General features: G+C 41.7%; 1 protein-coding gene across 9 annotated transcripts in view; it reads right to left on the bottom strand.

Moving 5' to 3' along the window:
• The window catches only part of Fer (FER tyrosine kinase), a 368,133-nt gene that overhangs the window by 56,638 nt on the left and 285,860 nt on the right, over positions 1 to 25,635 (bottom strand). For all 9 annotated transcript variants that reach the window (XM_076549751.1, XM_076549748.1, XM_016010068.3 and 6 more), the window contains one exon: positions 21,979 to 22,102. In XM_076549751.1, coding sequence (XP_076405866.1) covers positions 21,979 to 22,102 — 124 coding nt within the window. The remainder of the gene's footprint in view (positions 1 to 21,978; positions 22,103 to 25,635) is intronic.

Here is a 25,635-nt window from a genome sequence, read left to right as displayed (position 1 = left end):
AAAGAACAACCACAGAGGAATGAATTCAGAAGCCTGAAAAGTCAAGAGCTCTCCCTGAGTGCAGTGGTTTCAGCCCTGACTGTTGTTGGTCCTTTCAGGTGAGTCAGGAGTCCTGGAGAAGTCAGGCAGCACCTCAGGAAAGGGCCTGACTCAGGAGCAAAGCTGTGATGTGTTGAGAATGCCATTGCGCTGAAATTCCTACCCCTCAAGTAACAGAGCCATACAAGAGATTTACACATGAAACATCAGAGCATTTGAGAAGAATTAGAACAAAAAAAGTCCAGTCTTCTGTTAAACATTTTAGAACCACTGGTTACTGCTGCCGCTGCTGCGACCCGCCTGAATTTCCAGGCAGAGGCTGGCTCGGTAAGTCAGTAGGTACAGCGCTTTCGAGCCAAATGTGAAGACCTGGGCTTGATTCCCAAAACTCACTTGAGAAAGTGAGACAAGTGGTGTGCACCTCTAATCCGAGTGCTGGGCAGTGGAGATGGCAGATCCGGGAACTCTGGCCGGCAGCACAGCCTAACCAGTAAGGCCCAGGTCCCAGTGGAGACCCCGTCTCAGAACAAGGCGGATGGTGCCCTGAGGGAACAATGAGTCTGCCTTCTGGCTTCCACATGGATGCACACACACTCTCATGTGCATATTGACGCCAACACCCCCCCCCCCCCCCCACACACACACACACGCACACACGCACAGTTTGTACAGTGATTTTCAGGGAGGTTAACATGTTCTAGCCACTGTGCTGAGCACTTAACATTTAATCTTCGCCAATATTCTCTTGTCATCCTAGTTATGCATTAGTTTGAGAAAGGGGAGGAAATGGGCTGAGATTATTACTAGAAGTACAACTACCATCGGATGGGAGTAAACTCAGTCCCTCAGGAAAATTTAGTAGACAGGGCTGGAGAGGTGGCTCAGCAACCAAGAGCATGTGATGCTCTTGCAGGAGACTCAGGTTCAGTTCCCAGTGCTGCGGGCCGCAGGAATATCATAAGAACTCAGCTGGTTATGGCAAAGTCACTACCTGAAGGAATCAGGGAATTCCTCCAGAGGAAGCCAAATCCCAAGGAGTTTTTGGTGTTACTTGGCTTGTTATATATCAGCTGTATTCTGTTATGAAAATCATGTGTGCCTTCATAGTTTTCCCAATTGATTTTTCCCTAAGAAGGGCTAACAATGTGGACTGATCACTCTCTAGACATACACATTCCAGGCATTTGGAGAACAGCCTCAGGAAAGGCTTTCTCTGGAATCAGATATCTCCCCTAGCCACTTTCAAGGACTAAAGGAGACATCACCCAGGTGGTCACCCAATTTCCGAGGATTAACAGTGATAACAACCCACAGGCGAGTCTCCTGACTTAAGGTAAATTCCACAAGGGGACACCACCTAGGTCAGGTAGACATTAAGTAATAGCTTTACACAATTTAGCTCAGACCCCCTCCTTTCTTACAGCCTTACTAACTTTATAGACCTCTAAGTACTTACCTAACCACTTCTAGGAATATTTAGATAAACTTCTGTGCTAACAGCTATGCTCAGCCAGAACTCCCAGTTCAAGCCTCCCTGTAATTATCATTATTGGTAGCATCCGGCCAGGTCCATCACCGGATGGAGGAAAGTACCTTATCAGAGATACCTTTGTACTCTCTAAGAACAGACTTAAGCATCAAGGTTACCTGTTTGAGAAGGCCTGGCAGATGTGTCAATTAAGCCTATTCTTATCACCCCTCCATTTGACCCTGGAAGCCTGGCTTTGCACTGCTAAGGAAATACTGCTTGTAAGTTTATATATACCAGAACTCCCAGGGCAGGAGAGGACAGAGAAGAGGAGAAGAGAATGGAAGAACTAGATGGGTAAGAACTTGAGAGGAACAAACTGAGATGGGAGAGAAGTAGATTGAAGGGCTACAGCAGAGTACTAGAGGAACGAGATGGAGGATGAGGAAGAGCCAGATGAGAGAGAAGGAGACGGGGGAGGAGATGATATGGGAAGGAACAAGATGGATGAGAACCTAGAAGGGGCAGAACTAGACGAAGGAATTAAGATAGAACATAGAGGGGACAGTAGATAAATATAGAGAGAAATCAGGCAAGAAAGGAGCTAGACATGAGAACAGAACTGAAGCTGTGTATAAAGGATGTTATGCCAGAGGAATTAAAGCAAGTGGACTATAGAACTCAGTGTGCTGAGATTATATTTCCGGATAATAGTCCTCGCCGTTAGTAGTTCTCTCTCCTGAGCCCCTGGGATGTATAATATTAAGGCTGGTCCCTTTAATATTATACAAGATCCCAGCACCCATGTCAGGTGACTGATAACTAACTCCAGCCCAGCGCATCCAATGCCTCTGGCCTCAGTGAGCATGTAACTCATGTGCACATGACCCGCTCCCCACCACGCACACATAATTAAAAATAAAAATACATCTTTAAGAGTTCTAGTAGACGTACTTATGTCTATATGGATATAAGCTGACTTTTTAATCACAATTTTTATAGTGACTATATTATGATTGTATAATTATCCAGAAAATAGCTCTTAATACACTTGAGTCCACTCTATTGTCTAAAAAGATCTAAAAATATGTAGGAGAAGAAGCACAGATGACACAGATTTCCAAACCTCGAGTTCCTGGGGGGCTGGGTCTTCAGGGTAAGAGAGGGATCAGCTGCTATCATGCAGGCCTGCTACAGGAACACTTGGGGGAAGGAGATAGGAGGATCAGGAGTTCAAGGTCATCCTTGGATACCTAGCAGGCCTGAACTACAGGAGAACTTTTATAGAAACAGCAGCAGCAGCAACAACAAAACTCAAAACACAATAAAGGCTTTTTATGATGATTAGCACTCAACCTCTAAAAACGAAACATTCACATTTTCTTTCTCTTTTTATTATTCCTTTGTTTGAGACAGGATGTCACGTAGTTTGGACACACTATGCAGCTGAACTCCTGACTCTCCCAAGGGCTGGGATTACAGGATGTGCCACCACACTCAGTGAAACACTCGTAGTTTTAGTATCACATTCCCTAATTAAGAGGTTTTCTTCTACATGCCTTTAAATAATGGGTTTAAAGTATGAGGATTTTTTTAAACACAATTTTAATGATCTCCAATTTCTCATGGTGTATTTGTGTGCCTGGGAACACCTGAGTGTAGATGTGTGTGGAGTCAGAGGTCACCCTTAGGTGTCACTCCTCAGGAGCCATCCACCGAGTTTTTTGAGACGAAGTCTCTCACTGGCCGCTGGACTTGCTGGTTAACCTTGGGGACCTCCCTGTCCTGCCTCTCCAGCCTGAGTTTTCTGTGTGGGTGCTGGTGAGTGAGCACAGACCCTTGTGCTCGTGTGCCTAGCACCTTCCTGAATGTCCTGTCCCTAGAATCAGAGTGTGAAATCCCAGGCTAAGGCTGTTCTCCATCACTGAAAACAGCAAAGGAAACCAAAATAATTTTCTTCTAAGAAATAACAAAAAGAGCTAGTGGAAGTTACATCTCTAAGAACAGCTAATATTTTCCTGAGTATAGATGGAGGGGTCCTCACAAGGAAATTTGGGGTTTTACACACAGGCTGAATGAAGAACTTCTCCCAATCCACCAGTGCATAAGGCTGTCCTTAAAAAATGAATCACTGGCCCAAACTCCAGCCACTTTATGGGAAAATACTCATGACAACCACCCAGTGCATTTTGACTATCTAAACCTCCCAGCTGAGAACTGCAGCTAGGAGCTTTTTATCTTTCAAGGGTTTTGGAATTACCTTTTAACTATCTGTGTGTGGATTTGTGCATGTGACTATAGTGGCTACAGAATGTGTGGGTTTAGGCATGGAAGTGTAGGGCCTACAGAGTGTGTGAGTTTGTGCACGAGAGTGTACTGTTTACAGTGTGTGAGCTTGTGCATGAGAGTGTACTGTCTACAGTGTGTGTTTGTGCATGAGGGGGTACTGTCTATGTGTGTGGGTTTGTGCATGAGAGTGTACTGTCTACAATGTGTGAGTTTATGCATGAGAGTGTACTGTCTACAGTGTATGTGTTTGTGCATGTAAGTGTACTGTCTCCAAAGTATGTAGTTTTATGCATGGATGTGCAGTGCCTACAGTGTGTGTGGGTTTGTGCATGTGAGTGTGGCGCCTCTAAGAAGCCTCAGTCATAAGATCCCCTGAAGCTGGAGTTTCAGGCAGTGGTGAGTCACCTGACAGGGGTGCTGAGAACTGAAGGCAAATCCTCTGGAAGTGCCGCACTCACTAACAGCTACTGAATGCGGCCTCTCTCCAGACCCTGGAGATGTTCTTCCTGCTGTATCTTTGCTGACACTGGGTATCAAGGACGCACAGACACTGGGATGTTTAATAAACAGGTTAAATGTCCAGCTGAAACCAGCAGCGATGAGAATGTGAATTCAGCTCTCCCCTCCAACCCTCAGGTATTAGGACTTTCGTCTCTACATGATGGAGCTACCCTGTGAGCTGGGAAGAATCAGTAATGCTCACAGTCCTTCAAATAAAGGTAAAATCCCCATCTGTTAAGAAGAAATGAAAGCTGAACGCTAGGACAAATCATCTCACAATAGGTCCCCTTCCAAGAGCTCTGGTATTAATGACAGAAAGTAGCAAAACCTTTTATCATAAACCTCCAAATTCCACTCTTCTGTTCTTTGACCTTTGAAAAGAAAGCATAACAACCCACAGGGGTTTTATTGTTATTCACTCCGCTTTAGTACTTTGACCTAATGAATAGTTTTTCACACACATGAAGTAGAAAATGACATTATCCTTAAAAATTCCATTTGTCTGCATTCAAACTACGCATTTGTCTTTACTTATGAAGAGTAACATCTCAAAGGAAAAATGCAGTGTAAGAGCTCTCCCCCTCTCCCCGGCTCCCCCTCAGCCACATGGGTAACAATGATCACAAAGGGCTGGCAGCCTGCAGTCATGGCCATCAGCAGAGCAGGAGACACACAACTGTTTCTCCGAGTAAGGCAGGGCAGCAGCATTTAAACACAGGACGACGCTGATGGGCTTCATTCATCAGGTAAGTCTTAGAACTAGAAGTCCAATGCCTGCTCACAGAGAGAAGTAATGTCATCCACAGGTGTCATGATTTTGTTTTGATATTCTCACAGCATTTCCCTTAAAAAGGGAAAACTGAAAACTCCGTGAAGCAACAGGAACAGTCAATCAGTCCACCAAGGCTACAGATAAAACAATTCTGCTATGGCTTTAAGTGGACTCAGCAAGATGCTACTCATCAGCATCTATTATTAAAGAAACTGGAAAGAATAATTACACAGGTTTCCATCTCCCTAGTGTGAAGACCTCCCCAGAATACAGCTGCGGTCAGACTGAAGGGGCAGGGACCCACTGTAACTCCTACAGGCCCAGACAGACTCTACTCTCCTTTATTGGACCATCTGAAAGTCCCATGTTTCCCTAACCACTGCCTCTAACTTCTCTGGCTTCTCATTATGTCCCATGTCATAGTCTGGTTGTCTAGGTGTGTCTCATATCTTCTTTTGTATGAAAACCCTCCTAATGGAATTTTTTTAAGCCAGAAATAAAATATGCTAAGCACAAAGATGCTTGAAAAAGGAAAGGTGTGGGTAAAATAAAGGAAAAGATTTCACAAAAAAAGTCTTCAAAATTTTTTAATAAGAAAGGAAAAGTGACTAAAAGCTTTAATAATTAATGTATCAGAAACCAGTCACCGGAAGCTGACAATTCTGATTTTCCAAAAAGAGCAGAGGACTCTTTCCTGGAAGAAGAATCTTGTAAAATCTGTGTGGCCGAGCACTGACATGAAACTTACAGATAGAAATGTCTAAAGGGCCAGCAGGATGGCTCACTAGGTAGAAGAGCTTGCTGCCAACACTGATAACTGAGTTCAATCCCTGGACTCCACAGTGGAAGAGGCCCAGAAGACCGGTTCTCGAGAGTTGTTCTGTGATCTCCAGACATTCTGTGTCACATATGTGCCATATCCACCACACAAGCACACATATGCACACAAATTATAATTAAAATTTTAAAAAGAAATTCCTTCAAATCAATGTAATCTGACAATTTAAAATAGAATAACCCAAGGATTAAAAAACAAACAAACATTGTAACAAGTCTCAAAAAGCTCACAGCCTTAGGAATATTTACTTGTTAATCGTATGTCACCCACTTTGCCATGTCCAGACAAGTCCTCTTCCACTCACAACTATTCCGCACAGTTCAGTTTGAATCCCAGGAGCCCAGGAGTCACCCTCTTTCACCTTGGACAACTGAGCTGATTCCACCAACCAACTTTTAACTTCCTCTTTGCCTCCCTGATCCATGTTTTCACAGAGATTTTCACAACAGTTTGTTAGAAAAATGTAAAACCTTAATTAGCATTCATAATCTCTAATGGATGGATGCTGTGATAGAACCCAGAAAGGAAAACAATTTCCTTCATAGCAGATTTGATACTTACAGTTAAGACTTAAATCTATTTGAAATTTATACCTGAACTTAGACCTCCTGGTTCCTCTATTGAGCATTGGAGTGAACGAAGAGAAGGGAAGAAGGAAGGAAGGAGTGAAGGAGGCCACTGAGTCTCATCCAATCACGTAGCTAGATGAGCATGACCCCCATTTGAGACAATGCTGGTTACATACAGACTGGCTCACAACGGCCCACTGGTAAACAGAGGTTTGGTCCTTCGGGAGGCATTACTGGCAATGAACTGAACCTTTAAGAGGCAGGGCCTACGGGGCTTTGAGACCACTGTGGTAGGCCCTTAAAAGAGGCAGTAGGATGCCACTACTTCCCCTCTTTTCACTGTGGAGCAGCCGTGAAGTGAGCAGTTAGATCCCACACATGCCGCCTGGCATGAGGTGGCACCTGCCACAGGCCAAGTGCAACAGTGTCAACCAGTCACGGGCCGGAGCCTCACACTGTGAGCTAGAGATGCTTTCTTCTTTCTAGGCAGACAATGCCAGGTTTTTATTATGGCTATGAGAGCTGACTAATACCAGAGATACAGAACGTAGAAGCAAAGGAAAATGGAGGCAGTGCAGTAGGACTTGAGCAAAGAGAAATTAGACCCAGTGCTGGAGAAGGAGACGTACTGCTTCTAGTTCTCTTTCAGAGTTTGCCATCTCAAGTGCTTCAGGATTTTAGAGCACGGACCACCATTGGCCCCCACTATTGCTCTGATCGGACACTCTACAGGAATCCAGCCCACTTCTCTCCCCCCGTCAATCCAAGCCATTTTCCAGGCATCACAACAGCATGCTGAGCAGCTGGGTGAGGACCTGGTGAACCACAGACCTAGAACAGCTAAACTCTGGCCCTGGAGATAAAGTTCTAGAGCAGGGATTCAGATGCCCACCCACTCTCTCCAAAGGTTTCAAGGTAAGATCCATTGTCACTGCTGAGTATGTCCTCAGAAGCCATCAAGTCTTGGCATTCCCACATGAAAAATGGGACGCCAGTATCTGCAGAGGGTGGCTGTTTGAGCCATGTCCTAGTAAGGCAGCAGGTAGCTGTTACACCTGCCCGTGACCTTGAGGTATATGCCCCTGGGGTGTGGCCACGGGGACTCTTAAGACCTGGGATGCACTTACAGGGCTCTCTCTTCGCTTCACTACCTCCTGATTTGGGATGCTGGTACAGACCAGGGCAGAGATCGCCAGAGGGCTGTGTTGGACTGTGCCTCACTCTTCCAGGATCCTCCGAGAAATTCCTTTATTCTGTCTTGTGAGTTAATCCCCAAAGAAATTCCTTTGATCATTAAATAGACTCCATGGATTAATACCAATATTTGGCGCTCATGTGGGGCAAACTCCAAAGGCCCAGTGGCCATGCCCCAGGGGCATGTGTTTATTAAATGTTGTCATTTTAATAAAGTTGACTTTTATATGCTGATGTATTTGCAGTGCTATAATGATTCAAACAGGAAACCAGTAAATGATAGTACTGGGAAACCCAGAAAAATTACTCATATCAGTCTTAGTCTTCTGTATCCTAAGTGGCTTCTCAAAAAATTTTTAAGATATATTTTTATGTGTATGAGTGTTTTGCCTGTATGTGTGTCTATGCACCATGTGTGTGTCTGGAACCCCGTGGAGTTCAGAATAGGAACTCAGATACCCTGGAATTGGGTTTATAGATAGTTGTGAGCTGCCATGTGGGTGCTGGGAACTGAACCAGGCTCTTCTGCAAAAGCAGGCACTGCTCTTGACTGCTGAGCCACCTCTCCAAGCTGCCCACTGGCTTCTTCTCACTTGCATTCATGGCAAATTACAAAAGACAAGGCTCATAATGGTCCACTGCATAGCAAGCTTCTGGGTATCAGAGAGGGTGAGAGGTAACATGGAGAGCGACATTCATGATCTAGGCACATGCAGACCACTGTGTGGAGAGTAACAGACCTTCATTCTAAGAATGTCACCTTCACTCAGACACCACAAGGTGCCCTTCTTAGGACTCTGAATATATATATTCATTTTTTATTTTGGTATCCTGTTTAATTTATTCCCCATGGTTTTCCTCTTGCATATTAAAGCATCCATTGCTTTAATAGGAGATCATATTTTGAGTACATTCCTGGAGCAAATCAGCGAGGTTTATTTTTCTGACCATGTATCATAAAGCATAAATATTAAGATCAAGAATAATCTGTGCTATAAAAAAATTAAGACTCCTTTACACTTAACCTGCATTTAATTGTCTTATGCATGAATCACATGGTCATACTACATGCCTGGCACTGTGCCTGGCAACATGGATGGGCTTCAACATGAATATAACATGGCTCCTCCTCAAGAGGCTCCCAGGACGGATACATAAAACCACAATTTGGATACCTTAAAAGCAGCCCAGAGACAAGAGTCTCAGTAATATTCTTGGGTACATCTGTGCTGCACCCAGAAGTGAGAACAAAATTTCCATTAACACTATTGGGAAATGGTTCTCAGACTCTTTTGTTACAAACTATAAGAACTTCATAAACTATTCAGAGTTTCTCTTGCCTTTTTATTGTTGTTAGAAAATGAGACAAAGACATATTTTGATAGGTTTCTGTAATTCACACTTGCTGGGGATGCTGTGAATGTGTTGCTCTGATAGATTGATAAATAAAATGCTGATTGGCCAGTATCCAGGCAGGAAGTATAGTATAGGCAGGACAAGCAGAGAAGAGAATTCTAGGAACAGGAAGGCTGAATCAGGAGTCGCCAGCCAGACACAGAGTAAGCAAAATGAAAAAGTACCAGTAAGCCACAAGCCACGTGGCAAGGTATAGATTTATAGAAATGGGTTAATTTAAGATATAAGAATGAGATAGCAAGAAGCCGGCCACGGCCATACAGTTTATAAGTAATATAAGTCTCTGTGTGTTCATTTGGGTCTGAGTGGCTGTGGCCCAGGCAGGATTGGAGAAAACTCCAACTACACACACTTTTTCTATTTCCACTCTACCTGACTGAAGGTCTCCTGATATTCTCATATGATAATACACAGCCAGGGAACTTAGAACTGATCAAGACAAACAGAAGACTGGTACTCACTCTAGCAGAGGACAAATGAACCTCCTCATCTGTGAACTCTGTAGCTGTTAACAATGGAAGATGTGTACTGGAGGTCTGGAGTGTTGGAGGCCTATTCACATCTCTCAGCAAAATATAGAAGTTCTAGATCATGGCCATATTTTCTTACACTGGCAGAGACAGCAGGAAAGGCAGGTGAATCAAATGAGTGTGGGTATATGAAAATGTGAAATGCTTCATGCTGCTGTGAGGGGCGATGTGTCAGAAACCTGGCTGTGTCCTCTTCTCAGTGAGATAGACAGCATCACTACAGAGCACTGCAGTGACCCTCTTCCCTCCCTAGATACCCTCCCATGGCAGCCTTTGATCAGAGGATGTCAGTTTAGCTCTGAAACAGGTGTTTAATAAAAATGCTCTGGGGAAACGTGAATTCTCCTTTCCCATAAAGAAATCTAGCAGGCACAGACACGTCTGAAAAGGCTTTCTCAGCCATCATAGTCTGTTTCTTCTAAGTAAACAAAGCCCTGCAAATGGAGATACAGAAATGTAAAAGTGAAAGTATACGCAGCCAAAAAGCTCTGGCTCTGGCTCTGGCTCTGGTATACGATTGGTCTGTGTGGTGGGGGAGGCTGTAGCCAAGGAAGGCCTTGAGATGGCTGGTGTTGCTGCCAACCCAAGTTTCTTCCACAGTGACCGAGGGGTGGGTGTCTGGAGTGGATACAGTAGGGGCCACACTCTTGTTACTTAAGCATGGTTCTCATCTACATTTATGCTATTCAAGTTTTTTTTTTTAAACTGGAACATCTTTAGCCAATTTCTTTCTTGATCAAAATGCTTTCATTTTCTGTCTTCTAGGATGGCCTGGCATCCAACTCCTTCCTTGACACCTGGATAGTGACTGAGTGTTAGAATCACTTAGATTTTGGAAAGGCTTTTATGCCTCTTATTCTGATTAAACCTCACAGTGGACTACAAGGTAGGTATTAGTAAACCTCTTAACAGATCAATGGAAAAGCCTATGGAAGTAAGAAATACACTTTTTGGTTTCCTGAGATGTTTGTTTTTAAATTTGTTCTGTTATTAGAGAAAAAAGGGAAAATGTTTCTACTTTAGACAAACCAATATATGTGTCTCAAGATGTGAAAACAACAACCAGATATTGTACTGTTTTCCAGCATTTGGTGCCAGAGAGCAGAATCAAGCAGTCCACTTATTCAGGGTCACCTTCTTTCAAATGTCACCAGGAGTTCTGATGAAACACAACAAAAGGTTCAAAGAGAATGATGTTAGTCTCTAGATTTTCTCTCCTAATTTCCTCCAATTCAGTGGATTTCCGTGTCTGGAACTTTTACAAGTCTGTTTTTCTTATATAATTCACTGGAATGGAATCTGAGATATTTCTGAAGGCCATAAAATACATTTCCCTTTTGTTATCTAGTTGCTGTTATTGTGGGACTGGAAATGTACCAATGCTGATATAATTTCTTTTAGGGATTTAAAGGAAGCACTATGTCATCAGAACGGTGATTTAAATAAGTTACATAAACATCATTATTTTGTTATCTGTAGACCAGTGGTACTCTTAAAAGTAATTTTTGATGTTGCTTATTTTTTTAAAAAAATCTAGAGGCAAAATTAACTGTGAATTACCAAAAAGGCTGCTAGCTTCGCATGGATCATCCTAGCATGTGCTTTTCTTGTCTTTAGATTTTTCTTTCATTGACTCACAGACAAACTCGAAGCTTTGCTGGCTCAGTCCGTCATGTTTCCCACTGGGTTGACATTGCTACATCTAATCAGACCTTTCCCGAGGTCTTGCTCTATACAGTCACTTGCCCAATTAATAGCTTCAAAAGTATTTTTTGGGCACTCCAGGTTCGACGTGTTACGAGCTAGGCCTTAAACATGATGCCCTCTTGCCTGTAAACAAAACACCAGTGTCTTCTAGAGTTTCTAGTAGAGCCCCAGCTCCTCAGCTGTGCAAGCCAGGGTACTGATTCCACTGTCCCTGTGTCTGCGAAAGCTTCCCTCCCAGTCACATCTCCTTTCAGTGTGGTCTTGGTTCTTCCAGGCCACAGTGATTTACAATAAACATGAATTTGAACTCTTCTTCTTGGAACACTACAGTCACTTCCCCTAGCTCTGAGGGTCAAGACCAACCCCATGAGCCTGCTCCATTTCATAGTCTGATGCCTGCAAAACTGTCAGATCAAATCTCAAGTCAATATTCAATTCAGTTCAGTCTGACCCCTTTCACCACCTTGAAGTAGTCTTCTCGCCCACTCCCATGCCTGTATGTCTTCTTCCTTCTTTTCTCCTTACTGATGGTCTTCCTCTCTTCCACTTTCCCTTAGTTACTTCTTAACCTTCAGTTGAATTGCCCCCTCTTTAAGGATGCTTTCATTATGGAATGCTATCTGTTTTACATCCTATCTTGTATGAATTAATGTGTCTGCTAGTAGATTTTATGCTCCAGAGGAAAGACATCCTGTCTGATGTGCTCAGCATCTCCCATATGTCCTGCACATGAAGAGTACTCAGTTGCATCCTGTGACGTCAGTAGACTAGGAAGCATCTGTCACGTGGCTGCTTTTCAACCTAACTGCTTGCAAAATAAGTAGATAAAGCATTCCTCAGTTCAGTGGGGGGAAGTGAAGACTTTAAAACGTTTTGCTAAGTACAGTAAAAGGTTACCTCAGAAATTCCTTACGAAGTTTTAATGAAGGTGATCATGTAAAATTTAATAAGTCATTGATGTCCACTGGCCATTCTTAGACCTTAGACGGCTGCATGGGACCTTTTCCTTCAGAAATCTCACCCCTTTTCTTCTTCCCTCCCTTCTCCACAGTGCACTGTGGACTAGGTTATCGGTACATTCAGAAGGGAGCATGTCTCTGACAAGTCAGGCATTCAAAACATGAGCAGGGCTAAAGAGGTGGGTCAGTGATTAAGAGGCCTTGCTGCTCTTGAAGAAGACTTTGGAAACTGATGCTATTCTGACATGGAGGGGTGCTGTGGGATGGTCTGTGTGTCAAATGTGTTGCTCTGATTGGTCAATAAATAAAACACTGATTGGCCAGTGGCCAGGCAGGAAGTACAGGCACAACTAACAGAGAGGAGAACTGAGAGAACAGGAAGGTGGAGGGAGACACTGCCAGCCACCACCATGACAAGCAGCATGTGAAGATGCCGGTAAGCCACGAGCTACGTGGCAAGGTATAGATTTATAGAAATGGATTAATTTAAGATGTAAGAACTAGATAGCTAGAAGCCTGAGCCATTAGGCCAAACAGTTTAAATAATATAAGCGTCTGTGTGTTTATTTTATAAGTGGGCTGTCAGACTTCTGGGGCTTGGCAGGACCCAGAGAGAAAACATTCCAGCTACACAGAGGCAGCAAGTACAGATGTGGTGTGCACATACCGATGTGCAGGCAAAACACTCATATATATAAATTAGATAAATCTAAAAATTAAAATTAAAAACACATGGGTTTTTACTGGTATTATATATGGGACAGACAAGTTAGAAATGACAGAGAAGAGAAGAAAGAATTTTGTCAGTAAGAGTATATGGTATCACAAAAGAAGAAATACAGAAACTTCAATTTTTGTTAGCATTAGGATATGTATTTAAGTATATATTTATCATTAAAATATTAATTTTCTTTACTTCACATGGTGTACATTTGAGAGAACTGTGTCTTATAATATGGGGACTGGAGAGATGGCTCCCTCAGTAAACTACCTGCCATGAGGACCTGAGTTTGGAGTGCCAGCACCCACTGAAAGCCAGGCACTGTGGTGCCCATCTGTACTCCCAACAGAATGGGGATGGAGACTGGAGGATACCTGGGGATGCTGACCAGCCAGTCTAGCCAATCAGTGAGCTCTGGGTTCCCTGTCTCAAAAAGCAATAGAGGAAGATATTTAAACACTGACCTCTGGTCTCCACATGTATCTACACCTACAGGAAAACAACTTACGCACACCTACATCCCAATACCACACATCCCAAGTTTTTATAATTAAAAAAAATCAAAAGATAGCACAAGGCCATTTTAAAAAGGAGCAAATCTTAAATTTCCCATTAAGTATGTTTCATTTAGTTATAAAGTCGTTTATAGATTATTTATATATCACATCATATGTTAATGTGTTGCCTGTGATTTTTAAAGGTCTTAAAATCGTAGGTACAATTATTTTATCCATTCATTAAGTTATGTAAGTAAGTAGAAGTCTAATTTTAAAGAGGCAAAATGTAAAATTTAAAAACTTTACCCAGTGTGGATTAACATCCCCTGAATGCTTTCTTTCATTGGTAAGGAACTAAGTTCTCTGTCAAAGCCATGGCTGCCTCTATAAGGAATGGACTGGGCTCACAGGGTCACAGAGGCTCAATGATGGTGCCTCCCAAACCACTCTATACAACAATACACCTGCTCCTTAATTCTTTCAAAACACACGTTAAACACGAACACTCCCTGGAAAGCTACGAGCTGCTGCTGCTGCTGTTTCAGTGTGCGGTGACCGTGGTCCCAGAGCACATAGGAGACAGCAAAAGCTGCCCACCGCTAGAGAGTCTACAGACTGGTGTGCGCCCACCGCTAGAGAGTCTACAGACTGGTGTGCGCCCACCGTGAGAGAGTCTACAGACTGGTGTGCGCCCACCGCGAGAGAGTCTACGGACCGGTGTGCGCCCACCGTGAGAGAGTCTACAGACTGGTGTGCGCCCACCGTGAGAGAGTCTACGGACTGGTGTGCGCCCACCGCTACAGAGTCTACGGACCGGTGTGCGCCCACCGCGAGAGAGTCTACGGACCGGTGTGCGCCCACCGCGAGAGAGTCTACAGGCTGGTGTGCGCCCACCGCTACAGAGTCTACGGACTGGTGTGCGCCCACCGCTAGAGAGTCTACAGGCTGGTGTGCGCCCACCGCGAGAGAGTCTACGGACTGGTGTGCGCCCACCGCTAGAGAGTCTACGGACCGGTGTGCGCCCACCGCTAGAGAGTCTACGGACCGGTGTGCGCCCACCGCTACAGAGTCTACGGACTGGTGTGCGCCCACCGCTAGAGAGTCTACGGACTGGTGTGCGCCCACCGTGAGAGAGTCTACGGACTGGTGTGCGCCCACCGCTAGAGAGTCTACAGGCTGGTGTGCACCCACCGCTAGAGAGTCTACAGGCTGGTGTGCGCCCACCGCTACAGAGTCTACGGACTGGTGTGCGCCCACCGCTAGAGAGTCTACGGACCGGTGTGCGCCCACCGCTAGAGAGTCTACGGACCGGTGTGCGCCCACCGCTAGAGAGTCTACGGACTGGTGTGCGCCCACCGCTAGAGAGTCTACGGACTGGTGTGCGCCTTTGGGATGACAGGATCCTGAGGAGAGCACAGACACGTCCCCTTATATTAAAAACATTAAAAAAAATGTCATTCTATAAAGAACTTTGGACTGTGTATGTATAATCTATACCGGTTGCCACTGGATAAGGTTAGTTCTTCCATCATCTACACAGTGTAAAGAAATGAAAAAGTACAAATGGCAGGTTAACATTTATGAGCTAAACAATTATTTTATAGAGTCCTCAGTCATCTGATATCAATACTTTTGAACTTTCATTGACCAATTCATCCATCATATGTTGAAGTTCATTCCTAATCTGCTACATGAAAAGTGCTCATTTCAAATGTGCACAGAACAAGAAAACTAATAACACAATATAATATATTTAAAATTGTCATCAAATGTCATAAGTAGATAAGATAGTCATAAATGCATAGTCAGCCAGTGTGTATCACACATCTCTTGTCAATCCTGTCTTTTAAGTTAACAGGAACAGCGGAAGAAGGCCTCTGAACAATAGAACGAAAAGAATTCAAGTTCTAGCTACACAGAGCTGCAGGAAAGAAGCCCCTGGTCCTGAGCATCTAAGATCCCACTGCACAGGCTCCCGCTGCTCCTGCTCTGACTTATGAAAATGAAACAACAGCATGTCTAAGCCAGATCATCCTACAAAGCACCATTCAGCCTTTGGCCTCACATCTCCTGTTGATCAAAGATCCCTTTACCAGGGAAGCCAGTAACGTCTCACCCAGACCCTCTGTGTGACCTAGGACAGAACCAGAGCTGAGAGTTACTCTGAATCATTCTTTAACCTTTAAGTGCCAGACACAGTTGCAGGGTTTTTTCCCTTTTCAGTCAGCCAAGAACACAAGTAAAAAATAAGGAAGTTTTCATCAATACCCTTATTACAGAGGCTGTTACTTAGCAGACACTCAATACATGTTTGTTGTTAGCACTATAGGCCAAACATCTCAAATCCCACACATAACCTCATGTGACAGGCTGCCATCAAAGCAAGGTGTGTTAAAAGCATTGTATGAAATACCTCAGGTAACACATTTAAGTATATATGAGATGAGAAAAATCCTGTGCTTAGACATGGGTCTCATCCTTAATATATCTGAGTATGTACATGCACATATTACAAGGTCTAAAGTACTCAGAACATGTATGTGCACATGCTACAAAGACTGCAGTACTCAGGACATGTATATGCACATACTACAAGGTCTGCAGTACCCTGGACAAGCAAATGCACATATTACAAAGTCTGCACTACTCAGAACATGTCTGGTGCCCAGCCTTCCAAAGGATATTCAACTTGTCCTAAATACGATGAAGAAACACAGGGACTGGAATGATGGGGAGAACGTCCAATGGAGTCTGTCTACGTCTGACACTAACTGTGTAGGCTGGGGCTTCTTACACTGTTTCCACACACTTGGGGCATGTTTAAATGATTCTGGTGAGAAACATAATGTATATTGATATAATCAACATATTATATATGTTACACATACATATATCAAATAATTACTGATAGTTCATACAGAGATTTCTTTTTAAATACTTATTTAGTATATAAAACGTTATGATTTTTAAAAATTAAGTCAAAATTTTATACTAATGAGATGAATATTCTTGTTTATTTTTATTTTTAAGAATTTAATTTAATTAAGATTTGTTAAGAATTATATCTTTGCTGGGCGGTGGTGGCGCACGCCTTTAATCCTAGTACTCGGGAGGCAGAGGTAGGTGGAGCTCTATGAATTCAAGGCCAGCCTGGTTAACAGAAGGAGTTCCAGGACAGCCAGGAATACACACAGAGAAACCCTGCTTTGAAAACCAAACCATACCAAAACCAAACCAAAACACGACACACATTTTCAGTATTTCCAGAGTTCATTGATGCTGTGATTTTTGCCAATGACGAAAATATTGCTTCAAATAGATATAAAACAGGAGAAATATATTTAGAATCACTTCAAATATTCCTGGAAGTTCTAACTCCAAGCAAAAATTCACTTAATGAATTTAAAATGATACTCAAGCCAGCAAATCAAATAGCAGTTTTTAAAATTCAAACATTCTAATTCAATACAATCCAAAAATGGACTAATTTGATCCTCTGTACTGAGAATGATAGTAAGAAAAATCACCGCCGTTGTTTTCTGTAATTAAACCATTATGCTTCTATGTATATGTACAGTAAACACAGGGTATCCACGACACAACAGTCTAGAATCTGAGTCAAGGTGCCTCACACATGTGTTGTTGGTGTGTGCTGTGGTGATGTGTGTAGTGCCAAGTGTGCACGTTGTGTGTTGAAGTCGCACTGTGCACCACAGGCCAGAGGCAGCAGAGACGATGTTCCCTTGTGCATCTAATTTGGAATGAAATTTTTTGGCTGGTCCCCATTCAGTGTCCCCCACTACTGTCACACCCTCACAGTCCCACCTGAGTCACATCTACCGTCAGGTCAGGACGACTGTTAGCTACTCTTTTCTGGGCTCAGTTACAGTCTTAAAGTGAGTACAGAGCAAAAGGGGGCGTGAGGGGCAGGTACAATGCCGTGTGTGCAGTGCTTACGGAAGCTAGAAGACAGCATCCGATCCCCGGGAACTGGAGTTGCAGAGCTGTGAGCTGGGTGGTGGGAACTCAACCCAGGCCCTCCGAAGAGCAGCAAGCAGGTCCTCGTAACCACTGAGCCATCTCCCCAGCCTCCTAGCTCTTCTTCAGGTAGAAAACTCACCCTCCTTCTATCCAACAACGGACACCACACCTCAGAGAGGTGGGAGGCTGTGCAAAGCTTCCCTGGTTATTCCAGTATCATACGGCGCCCCCACTAACACCAGCATACTATACACTCTCCATATTCCTTTCCAAGAGCCTTGTTCCTGTCATCACAAAGTTGATTTTCTCTTCACATCACTATTTTGTTGCTACACCCATCTGCAGCCAGGGACCACAACTGTCCCGTTGGCACCACGGCACAGGTTAAGGGACTCCATTTGTGAAGTACATATTACATCTTCCTTATTGAAAACTGGATCAAGGTACTTCAGATTTCATATTTTTAGCATCTGTATATACATAATGGGGTATCTTGGGGACAGAATCCAAATCTAAACACAGTATTTTTTATGTTTCACATATACCTTAATGTTATAGCATGATGGTAATTTCATAAAATAGTTTCAATAACTTAATACATGAAACAATGTTTTTCCCACTGTGTTGTTATGATGGTGCTCAAAGTTGTCCTAATTTGGAGCATTTTAGATTTCAGGTCTCCAGAGTAAGAACATTTAACCTGTACTGGAGATAAAGAGTATGTGAAGCCCTTCAGGAGTCCCAAGCATGGCCTGTCAGATTTTAACTTATAAAATTGTTACTTCATAACAGAAACCTTGTCTCAAAAAAACAAAAAGACTCACATTCTTTTTTAATCACCTTTTTTGTTATTGATGATGATGAAATGGAATTAAGTAAGTCTCATACCTCTATGTAGATTATGATTTTTAACTAAAGCATGTCACAATAAAGGTTTATACTTTTTAAATGTTCATAAATATCCAAGAATGGTAATGTTTAACCAACTTTTAGAAATAAATGGAAATAAAATCTTACAGTGAGATCCGTCGGAAATAAAATCATACAGTTCATTGCTGTTTATATCTATTATGTCTAACGACTTAACTTCTGAATTAGTCAGGTTTAGTGCCCTTTATGGCATGCACAATGATCTGATAGCACATCACTATTAAAACTGCCACAGCACAACTTCAGGGTATTTCATATAAAGCAGAAAAGAATTTCACATTGGTTTATGGAGTATTACAAAGAGAGTTGAGATGATTAAAATTATGCCCAAACAAAAATGTTCAAGTTCCTATCTAGGAGCAGAAACTGTTACGGCTAAAAACAGACATCAAGAGAACTGTAGAAGTTAATGGAAACCAAAACAAACACATTCCAAAGGCAGGCCATTTCTGAATGTTTTCCTTACTTCCGCCACTCAACTTTCACACTTCTTCCTTCCTTCATAAAACATTACTTGGGGTTTTTGTAGTAACACACACAAAGAAAGAAAGAAAATGTGTCACTCAAATGTTAAAGAGAATCATTTAGCAGAGAGACAAGTTCACGTTCTGAATCAGTGAACAGATAAACATTTCCAAGTCATACAATTTGAAGCAGATTATAAGTTGTTGCTTGGATTTTACAATCTTCAATATGCACTGATTTTAGTAATTTTGGGGATGTCAAAAATGGGGCTCAGTGATATACTCATTATCTGAATAATAATTATAAAATTTCACCATGGTTTATATTGCTTAAATTTAATTTTTAAAATACTCCCATCAGATATTATTACAAAAAAACACCCTTCACCGAAGTAAGTACAATGTATTTAGGGTATTTTTTGATAATATGCACTGACTGCATTTGTAACTATAAAGCAAGCTGATTCCACTGTAATTACTGCTTCTCCCAGAGAAATAGCTCCTCAGCCTGGTACACGAGAACAACCTCAACAGCACAATTCATGACTATTAAAAATGCAACACAAAGAATGATTTATTCTCTCAATACAATGCCATATATTCCCGTAGTAAAATGAAAAGAAAAAGGAATCCATCTATGTTTAAAGAGGAACAGAAATCATCTGATGTAGATATAAAATTTCTTCATGTCGTTCTCATGATTAGCAAGGGAAATAAGAGATATATTAGAAAAATTCAATGGATATGATCACAGAAAAATAGTACACTTACTATATTATGACTAGTAAAATCATGTCAAAGACTAAGCATTAGAAATGCATTTATGAATAAAGACAGAAGGTTACTGAATGCCAAGAATGGCAAAATTGGGGTTTTTATATTAATGATTATCAGACATGACTAATCAATTACCCATCTCTGAAGCAGATCCTGGATTTCTTCTTAACACATACCACAGAGAGCCAATACCAATCCCTGAAGGATGGCATTAACCCTGAGGCCTATTTATTACTCCTGCTCTCAGTGACATTGTTCAAGATGCTCAACTGTGAAATCTTGCCAGCTAGGAAATACACATCACTACTACTAGTCAAGCAAAGAATGGCTTTCAAAACCATGCAAAAATGTGAAACATATTACAAAGGAAAACGAAAAAATTACAATAGATAACGTTATTATTTAGACAGAGGAACAAAATCAAATGCCATTGTCACCTGTAGTCTAGAATGGTTTTGATTCTGATCATTAACAGCTCATCCTCTTTCAGGGTAAGTCATCACTGCAAAAAGTATGAAATTAAAGCAATGGTTCCCCCAAATGCAGCACACCAAAAATTAAAGATCATTATAGGGCCGAGAGATTATAAGTTTATGGCCTGCTTGAATAACATGGTTAATTCAAGGCTACCCTGGAAAAAAGTCAGACCCTGTCTCAAAATAAAAACTAGAAAGAGGGCTTGGAATTGAACTCGGTGGTAGAGTACCCAGGAGGCCAAAGGTTTAATCCCCAGGACCTGTGGTGGGAGGAGGAGGACACAGGATATTACAGATAACTCAAAAATTATTAAAGTAATTTAATGATGTACATTACTTAAGACTTACAGCCACAGATGCCTAACAGAAAAAGCCCTAAGAGCAGGTACTTAGAAAATTTGATGAAATGTATGATACATAAAATATCTTAAAATCTCAGAAGAAATTGTAAATTTTCTCAAAATATAAGAGCAAGACTTTTTATGTTTTTAGACTTATAGTTGGTTTAGCTCTAGCTTGTCTAAACAGAAATGTTCATTAAGGTTTACAAATTTCAACGGTATGACTTGGTACATATTTATACGAAGTTAGGCAGAAGTATAGTGGTATGGCTTAGTCATCGTCATCTTAATTTCTAGGAAAATAGTATCCATCCTGACATTTCTAAAAAGTAAATGTAATTGTTGAACAATATTAAAACAGTACTGCAGAGGTGAATTGGCTGTAATTCTGTGTTTTACAACCTCCCCACAATTCGGAATCAATACTCTTAACACGGTATCACGTCAAATGCCGAGTAATGAGAAACCTCAGTCAAAAGCGCAGAGCAATAATGAAACCAGCAGGTAAGGGCTACAGCACCTAGGCGTGACAATGAACCTCTTCTAGGATACGCAGTGTGACACACTGCTTCCAGCAAATAAAATCTGCACCAGCTTTCCACACCATTTCCTCATGCCCACTTAGCCACATCTGAGATACGGCACAAATTCTTCAACAGATCTCAAAGTGTACTACATTCCACATTAAAGGTCACTCTCAGCTACAAACAATTAAAACCACAACCTAGGGGCAGGAGAGGTGGCTCAGGGGCTAAGAGCTCTTACTGTTTTTGTAGAGTTTCCAACACACATGATGGCTCACAACATCGGTAATGCAGTCCTAGGGGACTGGACACCCTCTCCATTCACAGAAAATAAAAAATAAATCCTAAAGAAATACAATAAAACCATCATCTGTGATGCAGGATGACCAGGCCATTATGCAAAAACCAGAGAGAAGTTTTCTAACATTTCCTTTGAAATACCAATCATAAGTCTTTTACTCTTGGCCAACTTCACAGTTAAGAATTATTGCAATAGCTGGGTGTGGTGGCACACCCCTTAATCCAGCACTCGGCAGGCAGAAGCAGGTGGAGCTCTGTGACTTGGAGCTTAACCTGGTCTACAAAGTGAGTTCCAGGACAGCCAGGGTTACAGCGAGACCCTGTCTCAAACAAACAAATAGGAACAGGAAAACAACAACAAGAAAGAGAGAATTTTTCTTAGTATGATTTTAGAAAATGACAGCAACCCATGAAGCCATTTTCTGACTGCAATGCAGGCCATGTCAGCCATTCACGATTACAATAAAGCAAATTCCAATCACAAGGTTAAACCATTTTCTAATTCGGTACTTACCTCTAGTAAGGGATGAATCAATGGTTTCTGGAAAACTATCAAAGAATGCTTTCACACAAAACATAAAAAGCAATATACAAGCTTTAAGGAATCTACTGTAGTATCACAGAAAATATGTTAGTTGTCTAGGGTTGTAGCAATAAAGTGAAAATCTCTTTAACAGCTTCTTACCTGTGTATACAGTTCTTGCTCTCGAGATACAACATGCCAGCTGCAACATCCAAGGAAAACCTGACTAGCTGCTTGAGCTTTAGTTCATCCTTCCTCTTCCTCAGAAAGGACAGGAAATCACCTCCTAGAGGAATTGATGAAGAGAAACGAGATGAATCCTGACAAGAGTCATATGTCACATTTCTAGCCCGTTAGGAGGCCTGACAGAGTGAGCAGCTTTTGCCCCAGTTTCTTACGCTGAGGACAAAAGAAACATGGACACAGCACATCCTGAGAAGCAGGCGCCATCACTTTTCTAGACACGTCAAGTATGTTGAGTGTCTCAGCCATGAACTGCCAACACTTAAACACAGTCAAAGACAAACTTATCCCTTTGCTTCTATGTGCACTGATTTATTTTACTGACATTTTCTAAGAAACTTTATTTTCTCTAGCAACAAAATACAACTTAAACAAAAGAGTCAAATGATATTAATTTGTAAATTTAGTGACTGACTAAAAATTAAAACTATTTAAACTAAACCATGTTGTGGAATATTCCTTTACACTGTGAATACATGTCTCTGTGACTGGTTTAATAAAGAAGCTGACTAACCAATGGCTGGACAGGATAAGGTCAGGCAGGAAAGCCAAACAGAGAATGATGGGAGGAAGAAGAACGGAGGGGAGTCATAAGCAGATGCAAAGAGAAGCAAGATGGGCATGCTGTAATGAAAACAGGTATCAAGCCACATGGCAAAGCACAGATAAAAAATATGGATTAATTGAAATGTAAGAGTTAGCTAGTAACAAGCCCAAGCTATTGGCCAAGCATTTATAATTAACATTAAGCCTCTGAGAGGTTACTTGGGAGTGACTTGAGGGACAGAAACTTCCGCCAAAGAATTGTGTCCCAACGTGGGGCCGGAATTTCCACATAAGACCTGACAAAGATTAAAAAAAAGACTCTAAACACACAAAAATGGAGTCAAACTCAGCTTCTTGCTAATGCCTTTTCTTGGGAAGACTCTGTTTGCTAGCAGCAAGCAGAGGCACAGCTCCTTTAAGAGAGGGCTTCCTGTCTCGGTGCTAGCAGTGAAATCATGCAGCTCTTTTCAGAGGCCCTGCTACCAAACACTTAAGTGGGGTTTATGAGCAGTGGGTGGCACACTACTCAGTGACAGCATGGACCCAAAAACTCCCCAGAGTTGGAACAGTAAATGTGGCTCTCAGAGAACTAACTGGGGCAGAGCCAACCCCCCAAACAGAGGTCCTAGCCATGCCTCTTACAGTTTAAAGGTTCATACAGTCAGAAAAAGATTATAGATATACAGTAAAGGCAGAATCAGACAAAACAACAACAACAACAACAAAAAAAAACACCTCTGAATGGGTTACAGTGTGTTTGAAAATATACATAGGCTTGGGAGAAAAAAGAGAAAGAGTGCATTATTAGATTAAAAAATATAGCTTTAAAACAACAAAGTCCTTAAAAAAGGAATAGAGAAAAAAATATAATAAGCCATGTAATGATGAAAATACACAGTCTGGATTCTGTATGTTACTGTGCTGTCCTTAGATTTTCTGACTTCTGATGAAGGAATAGCAGCTGCTAAGACACATTGGATTAGACCAACTTATATATTTTAAAAATGTCGACTTCAAAATGGAACTCAAAAGATATGTTACTTTGGGGAAGAGGTTATGCTTTTATTTCCACAGACAGAAACTTCTGCCAACATCATGTCTTTAAAGACAGGCACACACACACACACACACACACATGCACACATGCACATACACACATAGCAGGCTATGATTCTGATACAATTTTTTTTATTCACCTACTATGCACGTTTGCATATCAAGCAGATCCCACTGATGTCTTTCTGGCTGTTGGCCCAGCCTCCAACAGCTGAGCCATCTCTGAGCTTTTTAACCACCACAGTCCAAGACAAACATACTATGATCCAAACAGTGATTTAAAACTTACAATTACTCTTATTTTATGAATTTAAAAAAAATTTAAAATGATTTTCAGAATATATTTCTCTTATCTCAAAAATTTCAAATCTTGGAAATATGTTAGTTTATAAGCAAATTTTTATTTTAAATATTTAGTTGATATTTAGATTTAATAAAACTTAGAACAAAAATAGACTCATATGTTTAAGTTATCCCCAATATTCTCTTATTTATTTGTTTGTTTGTTTGTTTGTTTATATTTTATGGGTAAGTGCTCTACATGTATGCCTGCATGCCAGAAGAGGGCATTAGATCCTATTGTAAATGGTTGTGAGCCACCATGTGGGTACTGGAATTGAACTCAGGACCTTCCAGAAGAGCAGCCAGTGCTCTTAACTGCCCAACCATCTCTCTAGGCCCTATCTGAAAAATTCTTAAAAAGTTCCTGACAACTAAGTCAAGCATAAAAATGTAAACTTAAATCAATTAAAATGCAATGAAATTAAAGTTCAGTATTTAGAAGCACTGACTACATTTCAAGAGCTACATACGGGCAGGGTTAAGCGGCGCACTCGGAGCAGCTACACTTAGAGCAGCCTCACTTACATCATGCATGGACTGTACTGCTTGGGAGCTTTTCCAGACAAGCTGGGCCTCACACAACACTAAGTCAGAGCGGCGGTGGCAACCGCATCTGCTGAAGCAGAGCCGGTTCGTTTTCTTTCCTCTCCTCCTTCCGATCCACCTAACCAGCCCCTTCCCTGCAGACAAACCTGGTGCCTTGCACATGCCAGGCAAACTCTTAGTCTCCATTCATTCTCAGAGACTGTTAGCATCTGCAGTTTTCTTTCTTTTCTTTTTTTGAGGATCATTTATAGTTTATGGCATTAAAGAGAATGAAAAAAATATGTTTGAACACATGACCTTAAGAACAATCATTCGTTTTCTATCAGGCCTCTGTATTAAACTACAAATCGTCAAGAAGGATTACCCGCTAGTCACCATTCCCTGGACCCCTTTCACACTCTGCTAAAGACTCAGAGGGTTAAATAGAAAAACTCTAGAAGAGAAGAGTTAATGGTTTTTTCCTTTGGTGAGAACAACTGGAAAATAAACACCCACCTAAATCTACTTAAAATTCCCCTTTTCTTACCTTAGTCACAAATTAAGTGTTACATATGTTTTGTGGGCCATTTAGAAAATCAATAGGCTTTTAGCTTTTTAAAAACAAACTTAAAAGGCAGGTCATTCACCTTTAAAGATTTATTTATTATTTTAAATATATATATATATATATGTATATATATATACACACACACACACACACACACATAATATATAATATCAAATAAGATGCAGGTTTGGTGAGGCCGTGAGTTTGGGATCAGCAGTGGAGAGGAACCCCATGTTGTCGCTCTGTTAGGATTAAGGACAGGCTTGGGGCAGGAGCTGGGCACCATCTAGAGAGAACCTATTATTTCAAACTGAGCTGTCCTGGAGGCCTGGGAACTGGGAACAACCACAAGAGAGGAGTCTTAATTTTATCTGCAGCAGTGCCAGAGCAAGAGACAACTTTCCTCCTCGGAGGAACCTGAGGAGCGTGGGAGGAACAGACATTAGCATTACAGCTGAAAAGTGCAGGCTGCAGGAAGCAAGCTCTACCCAGGCCATGAAATAAGGGAAGGTACCCCCACTGTAGCCGCCAAGAGAATC

Source organism: Peromyscus maniculatus, chromosome 13 (genome assembly GCF_049852395.1).
Source record: "Peromyscus maniculatus bairdii isolate BWxNUB_F1_BW_parent chromosome 13, HU_Pman_BW_mat_3.1, whole genome shotgun sequence".
NCBI classification, from domain to species: domain Eukaryota; kingdom Metazoa; phylum Chordata; class Mammalia; order Rodentia; family Cricetidae; genus Peromyscus; species Peromyscus maniculatus.
This window is presented reverse-complemented; position numbering and strand designations above follow the sequence as displayed.